This window comes from Panthera pardus, unplaced genomic scaffold (assembly GCF_024362965.1).
Source record: "Panthera pardus isolate Hobbes unplaced genomic scaffold, ASM2436296v1 HiC_scaffold_6, whole genome shotgun sequence".
NCBI classification, from domain to species: Eukaryota; Metazoa; Chordata; class Mammalia; order Carnivora; family Felidae; genus Panthera; species Panthera pardus.
Genome location: NW_026526991.1, coordinates 25,656,896 through 25,673,436, shown reverse-complemented (window position 1 = coordinate 25,673,436; position 16,541 = coordinate 25,656,896). Strand labels below are relative to the sequence as shown.

Below are 16,541 nucleotides of genomic sequence, written 5' to 3'. Positions count from 1 at the left end.
TTGCTCACAAGTCTGATGTGTCCCTAATGGCATTAGAAAACAATGTTTTGGGCCCTAACGGAACAGTTAGTGAAGTGGCAGACGGACAGAGCGTAGAAATCCAATCTAGCACAGGCCAGCTTTTAGTGTTTGGTTCTGCTCTTCATTAATTGGCAAACTGCCCAACATAGCACAATGAATACAGTATCTCTTGAGGGCACCAAATATAATCTGATCCAGCTAAGTAAGGGATATTGAACAGTGAGGCTGTGAGCAACTTCTAGTGTCTTATGATTGAGAATGTTTGGTGTATTGATTTCTTTAGCTTAGTAATTCACAACCTTGGCTGCAAATGGATTCATCAGGTGGGGGAACACTGTGGGGAATGCTAAAAAATACTGGTGCCTGGATCCCAGCCTCAGAGATGATTTAGTAACTTGGATCTCTGTATTAAAAAAACAAAACCAGAACCAAAACCACCCCAGGTAACCCTAATGTGTAGCCAATGACATTCTAACTTCTTCCAGATGTCCCTATATCAACAGTCAGTCCATTCTATCCCTTCATTTTCATATAAGAACCTGAGGAGGTTAGCAAGGTCATGTAATTGCCCTGAGTTTTACTCAATGCCTGGAGTTGCGATTTGGGAATGGAGGTTCACTTTCTCCTGTAAGTTCTCCAGTGCTCTTGCAAGCAACCATGGTTTCAAATTCCTAGCATTTTTCTCCTCTCACTGTTAAATTGTTCCGTGGTGGCTGCTAACCAATATCCAAAGGCCTTCTCAGGGAGCTCATGGAAGCTGGTGACTAAAGGCAATAATCTGATAGGCTGTCTGATCACCGAAGCTGCTAGCTTTCCATCCAGAATACAGAAGGGTGTTGCACTGCCTTTCCTAGTACCCAGATATGACCAATTCCGAAGATTCCACATTTCCCTGAAGGTCTTTTGTCTACAGCCCATTCTCTGGAACCAACCTGGATATTAGCTAAAGTTCTTTTATGTGCAAACAACAAGAAAATCAATGATGCCAGTTAGCTTAAGGAAATCAGAATATACTGGAATGGATCCTGTGATAGTTCACAGGTCCAAATAAACAGTGAAAGAACCAAAACTCAGTAAATAGGAAATCCCTGATAACCTTCCCCTTAGAGAGCTACCATCAAAGCCATTCAGCTCTGATGACTCAGCCTGTGTCCCACCATGTTTCAGATTCCCACAATAAAGTCTTGTTGGACTCAGCTCAGCTTTAGGCCTTCCCCTGTCGGTCAACTATGTGAGGCAATGTCCTGAAGCACAGCCATGCCCGCGGCAGCAAGGGGGGAATACACCCCAACAGAGGTCTACTTCAATTACACATGTTTGTAAGCTTCTATTTTGCAGTTCATGAATGACAAAGGTAAGGGCAAAAAGGCATAAAAGACATTGCTTAATCAAACAATTTTAATCAGTAAAAGTGCAATTACACGAAGAGCCCCATATTATACATGTTTAAATTATTTTCCATCGTCTTTACTTGTAAGGTGTTGAAGGTGGGACCCACTCTTGAATCTTCTTTCTAGTGGTAGAATAAGGTACATATTGTTCTGGAGTGCCACTCACATTGAACTTATGGTTTGTCCAAATGAATTTACGAGCGGTAGGTGGTTTTGTTGTTGGAGGATCATCAGTCATAGAGTGAAGCCAACGATGCCTTAAAGAGGAAAAGAAAGACAGTTATGAAGAGGCAGGATGGTGTGGTGGCAGGTGAGCTAAGCGGGCAGCTCTGGGGCTATTCTGTGGCTTGAGCTCAAATCTCAGCTCCCTCACTTACTAGCTGCACTTCTATGCCTTAGCTTTTTCAACTGAGCATCCTGACTTCTGAAAGATGGCATAAGGATGAAATGAGATAATACACATAAAGCCCCTAGAAAAATTCTTGTGCACAGTAGGTACTCAAAAGATGTTAGCTATTGCTTTTCTTGTTACTATATTTCATCGTATCTACGACACTATCAATTTTCAAATATACACCATTTTATATGTTATCTCTAAGAAAAACATGCTGCCAATTAACTCATGATACTATTGATTATAATATGTACCCTAATTTTAGAGGTAAAAATGTATTTCAGAATTAATGAAATACAGCACTGCTATTAGATGCTAGAGGCTGATCTGGAGTTTTGGTATGCGCAGGCTGCTCTGGCTGATGAAGCTCTAGTTTAAAACTGAGAGTCTCTTGCTGAAGAAGAGATCTCTGCAAGCACCTTAAATTCAAGCTTCAGAAGAATACTACAGAACACACAATTTGCTATATTAAAAACATTAAATCACAGCCTAAAGTTCACAAGTATTTCAGTTTTTAAGTGTTTAACAATTTAAAGGAAGCTGGGTGCATGGAGTAGAAAGGAAAAAGACAGTGAAGCTGTCACTAAGGACAGAAAAAGGAGGGATCAAAGTCCAAGGGACAAATAGAAGAACTGAGCAGGAAGCAACACTGAGTTTATATGGGACAGGAAGCGGAAAGAGGATTCGTACCAGATTCCGCAAGGCTGGAAGCTCACAAGAAAGGATGATGTTATGGGAAAAGGGAATGAGGGGAGGGAACAGGCAGAGAAAGGCAGCTCCAAGAAAAAAAAAAAAAAGGGAGGGGGGATTTCCTAGCTATAGAGAAAAGGACAAGTAGAGGAGGTTTCAGTAAAATAAGACTACATTAATGAGAAAAGTTTATGACGCTACTTATGTTTAAGAATATCTGTTAGTAGTAATTGATAGATATAGCTAGGTATTGGCTAAAACCAAAAAGAGAGGAGATAAATTATTATTACTATTGCTATATTTGTGTCTGAAGACATTGTATCATGATCAGCTAACACAATAAAGAATGAAGACATCTGTACACACAGGGTTGGTGTCTCTCTCACATCCTCCAACAGAAACTGGGGATTAGGGAAAATGACGTGGACCAGTAAACTGCGACTATGAACATGAGCCCCAACTGAGATGCTGGCAGGCAATGAGACAGGCTCTACTAGCCACTCAAAGGAGGGATTAGTTGTCAAAACTAAGGCTGATACTTATCAAGGGGCTTTATGTAAGCTTAAGGCACAACAGAAATATTTAACTTTTACCTTGCTGAGGCAGCTTAAGGAACTAATTTATGTGAACAAAATAACAGAAAAATTTTATTTAAATAATTGCTGTCAAGACTCTTGAAGGTTAAAATGATACTTAAGAAAACAGAGTCCAAACCTGATATATGTCTATCCAGTTACTTAAATGAGGGACTGAAGATCTCAGGGAGACATAGAAAATGCTCAAGAAAACTAAAAAATATTTTTACCACAATACATAAAATCTGAAAATGTTTATCCAGCAAGGCTACAGGCAAGAATCAAGGAATGAGTGAGCAACAATTTATTCTCATGATGGCAGTATAAAGAGCTATAAGAAACAAGAAAATGTTTATAATCTGCTAGATTGATGTAACCTTTCTGTTGTTGTTGGTATGGTATTATTAAATAAAGGCTAAATAAATCATACCTTCTAGATTTCCACACCAAACAGTTTTTGCAAAGCAGATTTTCAGCTGGGTCATTAAATTTTTTTTTAGTATTTGTTTGTTTATGCATTCATCTTTTAGAGAAAGAGAGAGAGCACACAAGTGAGGGAGAGGGGGAGAGACAGAGAGAATCCTAAGCAGACTCTGTGCTGTCAGCACAGAGCCAGACACGAGGCTCCAACTCCTGAAACGTGAGATCATGACCTGAGCCAAAATCAAGAGTCAGACACTCAACTGACTAAGCCACCCAGGCATTAAATAATGTTTTTTTTAAATGGATATGAAAGACTAAAGAAAAACATGATTGTTTTTTGAGGTAAAAGTGTTCATCATACTAAAACTAGTATTCTTTCCCACTTTAGTTTATGAAGCATATCCACACATACCATTCAGTTACTTACTTCATACTAATCTAAGTATCTCATATTTCAAAACTGAGTAAACAGAATTGAAATGACTTTCCCAAGGTCCCAAAGCACATATGCCACCAAGCTGAGGCTTGAACACAGCTTCTCAATGGTTGAAGAGAACCTTTTGGTCAAGAAACTTAAATTACAATCAAGAGATGAAATAGGGTTAGGATTATGATAGCATCTAAGTATCTGCCAAAATCCTGAGAGCTATCTAAATAACCCCAGGATGGGAATGATAAATCTAACATTTAAAAGACAAAAATAGTTCATCACAAGATAGCCAACTCAAACCTTGTTGGCTCAGTAACTGTTATTTCTAAATGCAAGCTGAATCAAAATCCCAACGGGGTTTGACAATTATATTTCTATGGATCAGCTGAAAGCCTACCCAAGAAAATTTTGAAAACCCCTAACAATCAGGAAGATGGGCATTATCAGACATTAAAGGTTGCAAACATTAGAATGGTATAAAAACTGGTAAAAAAGAACAATACTATGGAATAAAATTCTCCAAACAGACTGAAGTATATATAAGGTAAGGCTGGCATTTCAAATTATTGGGGCAACTAAATATTTTTCAACAAATTATGCTAGAATAATGAATTTTGTTGAAAAGAAATCAAGTTAGATTTCCCTAGGCATACATCAAAATAGATTCCAGACAGATTAATAATGCTCAGATACAACATGAGTGAATATTTATATTCATAAAATATTGATATCTATAGAATGTGAAGAACCATTTCTAAGATTAACATTAAAAGCAAAAAGGCATAAAGAAAAAGTGTTAATTCTACTACATAAAAACTGAAATGTCTATGTCAAACAAGATTAAAGGATAAAACAAATGGGGAAATATTTGTCATATACAGAAAAGTAGTTCACCTATCATTACAAATCAGAAAGAAAAAGTCAAATGTCCAAAGGAAAAATGGACGAAAGCCATTAAAGGATGAATCATAAAAGAAAAAAGTAAAAATGGCAAACACAAAAAGCTCAATCAAGGCAATGCAAAATAAAATCAGATATAGTTATATTTTTATTTGCTGAACTGGCAAAGATTTTAAAAAGTAATAATACCCAACACTGGTGAAATTATAGAGACTAACACTCACATACAACTGAATGTATATACACTAAGAATATAAATCGAGGGCAATTTGGCAAGAAGTACCGAACACTTTCAAAACATGTTCATTCATGGATGCAACAATTTTACCCACAGAAATGTGCCTTAAGGAAATGGAGACGTGTGGGTAAATGTTTAAGAACAAGGTCACTGACCACAGCTTTATTTATATTAGTGAAAAAAATGGAAAGAATAAAACCAAGAATGAAACGGAATACTTAAATAATTCATGACATAGGGGCGCCTGGGTGGCTCAGTCAGTTGAGCATCCAACTTCGGCTCAGGTCACGATCTCACAGTTCCTGAGTTCGAGCCCTGCATCGGGTTCTGTGCTGACAGCTCAGAGCCTGGAGCCTGCTTCGGATTCTGTATCCCCCTCTCTCTCAGCCCCACCCCTACTTGTGATCTGTCTCTCTCTCTCTCTCTCTTTCAAAAACGAATAAACATAAAAAAATTTTTTTTTTAAATAATTCATGACATATACATGACAGAAGACTAAAACATCATTAAAAATTGTATTACAGAGAATATTTTATGACTTTGAGAAAATGTTCACCATATGTTAAGTTTAAATGGCAGATTATTCACTTAATTTATTTAACAGTATTTACATAGCATTTATAAGTCATGGATACCATTCTAAATACTTTTTTTTTTTTAACGTTTTATTTATTTTTGAGACAGGGAGAGACAGAGCATGAACAGGGGAGGGTCAGAGAGAGGGAGACACAGAATCTGAAACAGGCTCCAGGTTCTGAGCTGTCAGCACAGAGCCTGATGCGGGGCCCGAACTCACGGACCGTGAGATCATGACCTGAGCCAAAGTCGGCCGCTCAACCGACTGAGCCACCCAGGCGCCCCTCTAAATACTTAACAAATATTAACTCCTTTAATCCTTATAACAACTCTATGAGATAGATATTATTATCCCAATTTCATAAATGAGGAAACTGGGGAATTATTAAAAACTTGCCCAAGGTAGTAGAGCTAGAATTTAAACCCAGGCTACCTCTTCAAAAGGCCTACTTAACATTAAAAACAAAAACAAAAGGATTTGTATGAATAGAAAAAGAGATCAGAAGAATATATATCAAAATGTTGAGGTGCCTGAGTGGCTCAGTCGGTTAAGCTCCAACTCTTGATTTCAACTCAGGTCATGATCTCATGGTTCATGAGCTTGAACCTTGTGTCAGGCTCTGTGCTGACAATGTGGAGCCTGCTTGGGATTCTCTCTTTCCCTCTCTCTCTCTGGCCCTCCCCCACTCATGCTCACTCACTCTGTCTCTCAAAATAAATACTTTAAAAAATATGTCAAAATGTTAACAGTGATTTGTCTGTGTGAATGGTTTGTCTGCGTGATAGGATAATAGGTTATTTTTGTTTCCTTTGTTACTTTCTGAATTTCCTATAATGAAAATGTACTACTTTATAAGAAGAAATTAAGCTATTAAAAAGAAAAATCCTTCTTCTAATTCAGACCAATTAGAGGCAGTTTTAAAATCTTCCCCAAGTCATTTGTCTTTTATTTTGAGACCATAAATAGGTTCTGTCCATTTCTAATCTAACTCCATTTCATACCACTTAAGCCACCATTTCTTTTGTTAAAAAAATCACTCAATCTAGGGGCACTTGGGTGGCTCGGTCGGTTAAACATCCAACTTCAGCTCAGGTCATGATCTCACATTTCGTGGATTCAAGCTCCACATCCAGGTCTGTGATGACAGCTCAGAGCCTTGAGCCTGCTTCACATTCTGTGTCCCCTTCTCTCTCTCTGCTCCTTCCCACTCGCACTTTGTCTCTCTCTCCCCCTCAAAAATAATAAACATTAAAAAAAAATTTTTTTAATCACTCAATCTAAAGTATTCCCAGATGTTTCAGTGGCAGACAGACTTTCTCTCAGTCAACCTTAATGGAATTTTTTTCTAAACCAACTCCATCATGCAAAGTCATTCACTGAAATTACATGGAAAAAGTTCAAATAATGAACTTTTAATCTAGAAACCTCAAATTTTCTACATGAGACTATCTCTAGCATGTACTATATACACTGACAACCTTTGAACACAATAAAGATTTATTCTGGAAACTGAAATTAAGAGCAGTTCCTTCTGCCCCAAGACTAATAGGTAGTTTATTTCCTTATTTCCAGCTATGAAAATTGCCAACAACTCATCTTTGAAAAATGTTAGAATCACCAAATACCATAAAATACCTAGGAATAAATCAAACCAGGAAGGTGAAAAATCTATACACTGAAAACTACTGAAAGCTTATGAAAGAAATTGAATAAGACACAAAAAAATGGAAAAAAGATTCCATGCTCCTGGATAGGAAGAACAAATATTGTTAAAATGTTGATACTACCCAAAGCAATCTACATATTCAATGCAATCCCTATCAAAATAACACCAGCATTCTTCACAGAGCTAGAACAATCCTAAAATTTGTATGGAACCAGAAAAGACCCCAAATAGTCAAAGCAATCTTGAAAAACAAAACCAAAGCAGGAGGCATCACAATCTCGTAATTCAAGCTATACTACAAAGCTGTAATCATCAAGATGGTATAGAACTGGCACAAAAACAGACACTCAGATCACTGGAACAGAATAGAGAACTCAGAAATGGACCCACAAATGTATGGCCAACTAATCTTTGACAAAGCAGGAAAGAACATCCAATGGAAAAAGACAGTCTCTTCAGCAAGTGGTGCTGGGAAAACTGGACAGCAACATACAGAAAAATGAATCTGGACCACTTTCTTACACCATACACAAAAAGAAACTCAAAATGGATTAAAGACCTCAATGTAAGACAGGAAGCCATCAAAATCCTCGAGGAGAAAGCAGGCAAAAACCTCTTTGATCTTGGCCACAGCAACTTCTTACTCAACACGTCTCCGGAGGCAAGGGAAACAAAAGCAAAAATGAACTACTGGGACCTCATCAAAATAAAAAGCTTCTGCACAGTGAAGGAAACAATCAGCAAAACTAAAAGGCAACCGACGGAATGGGAGAAGATAGTTGCAAATGACATATCAGATAAAGGCTTAGTATCTAAAATCTATAAAGAACTTATCCAACTCAACACCCAAAAAACAAATAATCCAGTGAAGAAATGGGCAAAAGACATGAATAGACACTTCTCCAAAGACATCCAGATGGCCAACCGACACATGAAAAAATGCTCCACGTCACTCATCACCAGGGAAATACAAATCAAAAACACAATGAGATACCACCTCACACCTGTCAGAAGGGCTAACATTAACAACTCAGGCAATGACAGATGTTGGCAAGGATGCGGAGAAAGATCTCTTTTGCATTGTTGGTGGGAATGCAAACTGGTGCAGCCACTCTGGAAAACAGTACAGAGGTTCTCAAACAATTAAAAATAGAACTACCCTATGACCCAGCAATTGCACTACTAGGTATTTATCCAAGGGACACAGGTATGCTGTTTCAAAGGGACACATGCACCCCAATGTTTATAGCAGCACTGCAAACAATAGCCAAAGTATGGGAAGAGCCATCGATGGATGAATGGATAAAGAAGATGTGGTATACACACACACACACACACACACACACACACACACACACACACACACACAATGGAGTATTATTCGGCAATCAAAAAGAATGAAATCTTGCCATTTGCAACTATGTGCATGGAACTAGAGGGTATTACGCTAAGCAAAATTAGAGAAAGACAAATATCATATGACTTCACTCATATGAGGACTTTAAGATACAAAACAGATGAACATAAGGGAAGGGAGGCAAAAATAATATAAAAACAGTGAGGGGTACAAAACATAAGACAGTCTTAAATACTGAGAACAAACAGAGGGTTCTTGGAGAGGTTGTGGGAGGGGGATGGGCTAAATGGGTAAGTGGCATTAAGGAATCTATTCCTGAAATCATTGTTGCACTATATGATAACTTGGATGTAAATTAAAAAAATAAATTAAATTAAAAAAAAAGTGAGAATTGACCTTAAATGAAGCACTGAATAGTAAGTGAAATGTATTCAACAAAAGCTGAACTTTAAAAATCAAAATCTTGTCTTCTGCGTATAATTAATACACTTTAACAGAGAAATGTTATAGAGTAACATTCTGTAACACAGGAAAATCTACCTAAGCAGGCAGTCTGCAGTTCTTAGAGCACAGTGGCTTAATATTCTGATTTTCTGGAGCAGAAAATAAAACACTAGGAAGGATCTGTTTTGAAAAGAATCTCGCAGCACAGTGTACTGAATAACACTCATTTCGGTTCAGGTCAAGTAGTATTTTACACAACACCCCTGACCCGAAAGAGGCTGGATTAAGCAGATGCACCCAAAGGAAGACATCCTCTGCTGCTGATAGCTGGCAACTTATTCAGGGGAATATTTTTAAAAGACTATAACAAAACAAATGATTCAGTGGGAAAAGGTATTAGAAAGGACAGGTTGGGGCACCTGGGTGGCTCAGTTGGTTAAGTGTCTGTCTCTTGATTTTTGGCTCAGATCATGATCTCATGGTTTGTGAGTTCGAGCCCTGCATCAGGCTCCACACTTACAGTGCAACAGCCTGCTTGGGATTCTCTCTCCCTTTATCTCTGCCTCTCCCCTAATCACCTGCAGGCTCATGCAAAGACAGGTTAAAGTCAGAATAGAATTCATATGTAAATCTACCTTCAAATTCAAATACAAGTTGTAAAAGAAGTGACAGACATAGCATTTCTGGATCAACTAGAAGAAGCAAAGACAATTACTGTATTCAAATTACAAAATTAGGGGCGTCTGGGTGGCTCAGCTGGTTAAGTGTCCAACCCTTGATCGCAGCTCAGGTCTTGATAACAGGGTCATGAGTTCAAGCCCTGCATTGGGCTCTGCGCTGGGTGTGAAGTGTACTTTAAGAAAAAACAAAACAAAAAACAAAGGTTGTTTCAAGTAAGACAGTATATCTACATTCATTCGACAATTTTTTTTTTAATTTTTGAAATGTTTTTATTTATTTTTGGGAGACAGAGAGAGACAAAGACAGAGTGCCGGCAGGGGAGGAGCAGAGAAAGAGGGAGACACAGAATTTCAACCAGGCTCCAGCATCTGAGATGTCAGCACAGAGCCTGACGCGGGGCTTGAACCCACAAACTGTGAGATCATGACCTGAGCCAAAGTCGAACACTTAACCGAATGAGCCAGCCAGGCACCCCTCATCCAACAAATATTTATTGAGCATCCACTATGTGTTAAACACCATTTTAGGCATTAGCGACACAGCAGTGAACAAAGTTGCTATGATCAAGAAGCATGGTAGTTGGGGAAACAATAAATTAAATACTCTATAACAAAACACCAGGCAGAGATAAGTGCTACCAAGGAAAACACTAGAGCAGGGGAAGAGGACACAGTGTGAAAGGAAAGGGCTCTTCTGGATAGGGTAGACTGAGGAGCCACCAGAGGACGCACTTGTATAAGGTAAAGGTGTGACCCATGTTGCATCTGGGAAAACAGCTGGTACAGAGCGACTGAGGTGGGCATGCTCACCATTCAAGGGAAAGTGAGGACAGAGTGGTTACATCAAGAGTTGGCGGGGCAGTGAACAGGACAGTGTATGCAGAGCCTGGCAGGGCCAACAGCACACAAGGCCTTGTAAGGAGTTGGGGTTTTCACTGTCATCATGACGGGAAACTGATGTAGAGTTCTGAGCAGAGATTTGTAAAATAACCACTCCAATCACTGAGTATGTGGAGAATACTAGTGCGCTGCAAGAATGTAATCAGACCAGTTGGAAGGTTGTGGTAGAAGTTTCCAGCAAGAGTTAACTGTGGTTTGGACCAGGGTAATAATGACAGAAGTAGTGATCAGATGTGGGACATATTCGGAAAGTAATCACATGGAACCTGCTGACTGACTGGATATTAGAGAAAAAAGACCTGTGAGGATGACCCTTAAGTTTCTAGCGTGATTAAACATGAGTCATTTAAGGGCTTAAGAACATTTTGCTTGATAGGTCTGTTCATCTATCTACTTTGGGCATTTGAAGATATTGAAAAAATATATATCCTACATTTATAATTGTGACCTAAAATGTTGAAAGGAATGTAATTAACTAAACTGGAAAAAGGAGATAATTGTTTAGGAGATTTTAATCCTTTCCATTTGAGTTTATCAAACAAGAGAAAATAATTGTTCTTTATTTTTATGCAAAAATGTTCAACTTACTAATCTTGTTATCCTATTTATAAATTGGACCTCAAGGCTGAAGAACAAGTAGGTTTTAAAAATTGCAGCTGTAGGGGCGCCTGGGTGGCTCAGTCGGTTAAGCGTCTGACTTCGGCTCAGGTCATGATCTCTCGGTCTGTGAGTTCGAGCCCCGTGTCGGGCTCTGTGCTGACAGCTCAGAGCCTGGAGCCCATTTCAGATTCTGTGTCTCCCTCTCTCTGACCCTCCCCCATTCATGCTCTGTCTCTCTCTCTCTCTCAAAAATAAACATTAAAAAAAAATTAAAAAAAAAAAAATTGCAGCTGTAACTCTTAATTACAGAGAACAATCAGATGGTTACCAGAGGGGAGTTGGTCGGGGGATGTGTTGAACAGGTGATGAGGATTAAGGAGTGCATTTGTGATGAGCACAGGCTGGTGTAGGGAGGAGCTGAATCACTATACTGTACCCCTGAAACTAACAGTTCACCGTATGCTAACTATACTGGAACTAAAATAAAAAATGGTAATAGATTGCTGCTGTAATAAACAGTATATTCATTTTAAATCCAAATTTCCATTAATCTTTATACATCAAAAGCCCCTTAGATGCTAAAAATCTCAAACTGACAAGCAGAATATTTAGTGAAATGGGGAAAATGTTTGTGATTTATTAAGTGAGAAAAGGAGGCCAGCAAACAAAATACTGTTACACACACATATCTATATATAGTTATTTATAATCACAAACCTTCTTCTAAAGAGGGTATGATCAACAAATCGTAATCTGTTCTCCACACTGTGATCCATTTGAAATATTCCTTCTCTTTAAATGCAGATCCTCAGGGGTGCCTGGGTGGCTCAGTGAGTTAAACGTCTGACTTCAGCTCAGGTCATGATCTCATGGCTCATGGGTTCGAGCCCCGTGTTGAGCTCTGTGCTGACAGCTCAGAGCCTGGAGCCTGCTTTGGATTCTGTGTCTCCCTCTCTCTCTGCCCCTCCCCCGTTCATGCTCTGTATCTCTCTCTGTCAAAAATAAATAAACATTAAAAAAAAAAAAGAAAATGAAAAAAAAGAAATGTTAACAGTGTTTATTTCTAGGCCAAGGAGTTTATTTTTATTTCCACTTCATGTATCTCTGGGTTTTCCAAATTTGCTATAACAATTACACATTTTTATAATTAGAAAAAAATTAACAGTAATTGTACTGATTGTTTTAATAACCTGGAAATTTGCTTATAATATTAAGAGAAAAAAAACTGAGTATGATTATGGACACAACAATGACATAAAAAATTATTTAAAAGGACTAAAGGAAATATGCCAAATGTCGACAGTTGTCTCTCAGGGGTTATGTAGATTATCCCTGGCCCCTGCCAGATTCTTTAAACTTTTCTGGTCTCTCACATTCTTAAGAACAGATTCCATTTAGACTCAATGAACTTCATACTGCCAAACCAAATGGATGCTTCTTTGTCCTTACTTACCTCAAGCAATCTCTCAGCATCAATCAATTCAGCTAGCCTTCTCATCTTTGTTGAAACACTATTCTCTCTTGCCTTCCCTCTTACCTTGCTAGGTACTTCTCATTTTTCTTTGCCAGCTCAACCTCTGTCCTAAACTCCAGATTTATATACCAGCTGGTCACCTGACACATCTATTCTCTTGGATTTCTGATAGGTATCTCAAATTTACTATATCCAAAGAGAATCTGACCGTAATCCTCCACTCCCCATCCTACTCTTCTCCCAGTCTTCCCATCCCAGTGAATGGTGACACCATCCAACCTCTCAAACCTAAACCTATGAAGCAACTTTGATTCCTATCATGCTCAGTCTCCCTAACTTGCACCCTATTTTTCTACAAAGGCATCTAGAACATCATATGCTAACTGAAAAAAAGCTGACCACAAGGAAAAGGGATCCTCACAAGAGTAAAAACATGTGTTAATTACGCTATGGCTATGGAAAAATCTTCAAGGCAAAAATAATTTTCTGTTAAAAATAGGAAATTTTCAACATACACTATTATTTGGAAAATAGTGTATTTATTTTATTACTTCAGTAATTTAACCATTAATCTTAATAAGAAAAATCAATATACAAGGAGAGACTGGCTGTACTACATTGAGGGAGAAAAGATGTTACTTAGAAATGAACAGAAGGTGCCACCAAGTGGAGAAAAAAGTATATACATAGTAGAGAAAAATCTAGGTAAGCCATATTTGTTTAACTTGATTTAAAGGATTTCAGGGTTCCAACACTTCAAAAAACTCTTGATAGAAGTAGAAACAGTAATTTTATACTATTATGCATAAAAGAGCCCAAATTTTCCACCATTTTACTCTCAACATTTTCCTTTGTCAAATTTTATATAGATACTAACTACTTACTTGGTTTATCTGTCACTAATTCTTTTGTTTTTAATTTTTTTTAACGTTTATTTATTATTGAGAGACAGAGAGACACAGAGCATGAGCAGGGGAGGGGTACGGAGAGGGGGAGACACAGAATCTAAAATAGGCTCCAGGTTCTAAGCTGTCAGCACAGAGCCCGATGTGGGGCTCAAACTCACAAATTGTGAGATCATGACCTGAGCAGAAGTCAGTCACCCAACCAACTGAGCCACCCAGACACCCCAATATGTCACTAATTCTAGGCAAAAGCTAACAAGCATAAAAATGAAAATAAAGGGGGCACCTGGTGCTCAGTCAGTTGAGTGTTCCACACTTGATTTCAGCTCAGGTCACGATCCCAGGGTCATGGGATCAAGCCCCATGGCTCCGTGCTGAGTGTGGAAGCTGCTTAAGATTTTCTCTGTCTCAAAATAGGAAGGAAGGAAGGAAATGAAGGAAGGATGGAAGGGAGGAAGGAAGAAGGAAGGAAATAAAGACTTTGGTGCATTACTGTGGCTATAGAGATAAAATTAAGGATAATCAAAATGGTGTAAGAGTATAATGGCATAAAAGACTATTTGTGATCTACTGAAATACTTTGAGTATTCTGTTCAGTCAGGTTAAGCTCATATAAACTCCTGAAAAAGAAATTAAAATCTCACTGCTGATTCTATAAGAGAATAGAACTTACATAAGAAAATAAATGTATTATAAGGGGCACCTGGGTGGCTCAATCGGTTGAGCATCCAACTTCAGCTCAGGTCATGATGTCACGGTTCGTGGGTTCAAGCCCTGCATTGGGCTCTGTGCTGACAGCTCAGAGCCGGGAGCCTGCTTCAAATTCTGTGTCTCCCTCTCTCTCTGCCCCTCCCCTGCTCATGCTCTTCTGTCTCTCTCTCTCTCAAAAATGAATAAACATTAAAAAAGATTTTTTTTAAGAAAATAAAAGTACTGTAACAAAGAAAAATAACAGACACTCAGTTATAGTACAGTCTACCAGCTAGCATTCATTAAATGACTATAAACTCCAAGATAGCAAGGACCATCTATTTTGTTTACCACTGTGAATGTGTAAATCTATCAGTGCATGATACATACTGGGATGCTTAACATTTGTTGAATAAGTGATTTGTAAGCTGAGTACTGTGCTAGGTTCTAGGCATTCAGTTTTTTATTTTCAAGGTACATGGAGCTCCACTGCCCATCCCAGACATTCACATCAGCACATACACCTTTTGTTTATCTACTGGTAGACCCAACAGCCTCACTAGCTGCTGACAGTCAAAGAAATGAAAGCCTTGCGATGAGATAAAATGAACTCTTTTTCCCACAAGATTTCTAATGTTCCCACTAGATTAGGGAACAGTATGTGAACCACAGAAGTTTATTGAAGAGGGGCGCCTGGGTGGCTCAGTCGGTTGAGCGTCCGACTTCAGCTCAGGTCACGATCTCACGGTCCGTGAGTTCGAGCCCCGCGTCAGGCTCTGGGCTGATGGCTCAGAGCCTGGAGCCTGTTTCCGATTCTGTGTCTCCCTCTCTCTCTGCCCCTCCCCCGTTCATGCTCTGTCTCTCTCTGTCCCAAAAATAAATAAATGTTGAAAAAAAAAAAAAAAAAAAAAAAGAAGTTTATTGAAGAAATTCCCTGTTTCTAGGATAAACACTTGACACTTCAGAAGGGAATCCTTCTCTAGTTGAGATTATGCAGCTACCCTACAGATTCATATACTATCACAGGCCATCTCCAGCACCAGACGTCTCAGAAAGAGGACAGAACTACAGCTCACCCCATAGGCAACATCAGGTGTTCCTCTCATTGGGAGACTTTGCGATAGTTCGTGCAGGTGACAGCTGCTCACCCTGCTGTTCAGGACCCATTTTCTTGGACTCCCTAGGCTCAAGTGAGAGGAGAGCCACATCAGGTGCAGGAGCTGCCCTGACTTAAAGGCTTCATGCTCTACAAAAACTAACACCTCTAATAACAACAACTCCACAGGCGCAGCTTCAGGATTCCCATTCTCACAAGGGACATCCCAGATCTAAGAGCAGCAATACACAAGGAAGCTCAAACAGCTAACTCACCAGGCATTTATAATTGCTCTCATCCAGATGCAATGTACCAATCAAGGATCAATTTTGTCTAGCAGTATATAGTAGTCCCCCTCCTTGTTTGCAGGGGTGAAGTTCTAAGATCCCCAGTGCATGCCTGAAACTGTGGATAGTACCAACCCTTATAAATACTATCCTTTTTCCTACATTTACACACCTGGGATAAAGATTAATTTATAAATTAGTCACAGTAAGAGTCTAACAACAATAACTAATAGTAAAATAGAACTGTAATATAGTAAGTTATGTGAATATAGTTCCCTCCTCTCAAAATATTTTTGTACCATTCTCACCCTTCCTCTTGTGATGTGAGATGATAAAACACTTTTCTGATGAGAGGAAGTGCAGTAAATGACGCAGGCATTGTGACATAGTGTTAGGCTACTACTGACCTTCTGACCATACATCAGGAGATCACCTGCTTCTAAACCATGGGTGACCAGGGGTGACTGAAACCATGGAAAGCAAAACCGTGGATAAGAGGGGACTCCTGTAGTTGCTACAATCAAATCTGGTTTCCAGGGAAACAAAGCTAGGCATTTAACTGAAGATCAGATTCACTTAACCCTTTTACCTACAATTCACTAAGTTCCATTGTATACTACACTAGGTAAAATGACAATGAAGTCCTATCTCCATCACCAACCTCTATCCTGACCTAAAGACTAGTGTTTAACTGTCTACCCACCATTCCCACTTGGTTTTCTAATAGGCATCTCCTACTTAACATAGACAAAGTAGAATTCTTCATTGCCTCTTCCAGTTCTGCTTCCCCCACCCTACCCGAT

The 16,541-nt window shown here is 38.8% G+C and overlaps 1 protein-coding gene across 1 annotated transcript in view; it reads right to left on the bottom strand.

Moving 5' to 3' along the window:
- Nucleotides 1–1,401: 1,401 nt before the first annotated feature.
- Nucleotides 1,402–16,541, bottom strand: part of NDUFA12 (NADH:ubiquinone oxidoreductase subunit A12) — a 29,553-nt gene continuing 14,413 nt past the window's right edge. Inside the window, exon 4 of the mRNA XM_019446465.2 lies at nt 1,402–1,669. Within this exon, the coding sequence (XP_019302010.1) occupies nt 1,489–1,669 (181 nt within the window). The 3' untranslated portion in view covers nt 1,402–1,488. The remainder of the gene's footprint in view (nt 1,670–16,541) is intronic.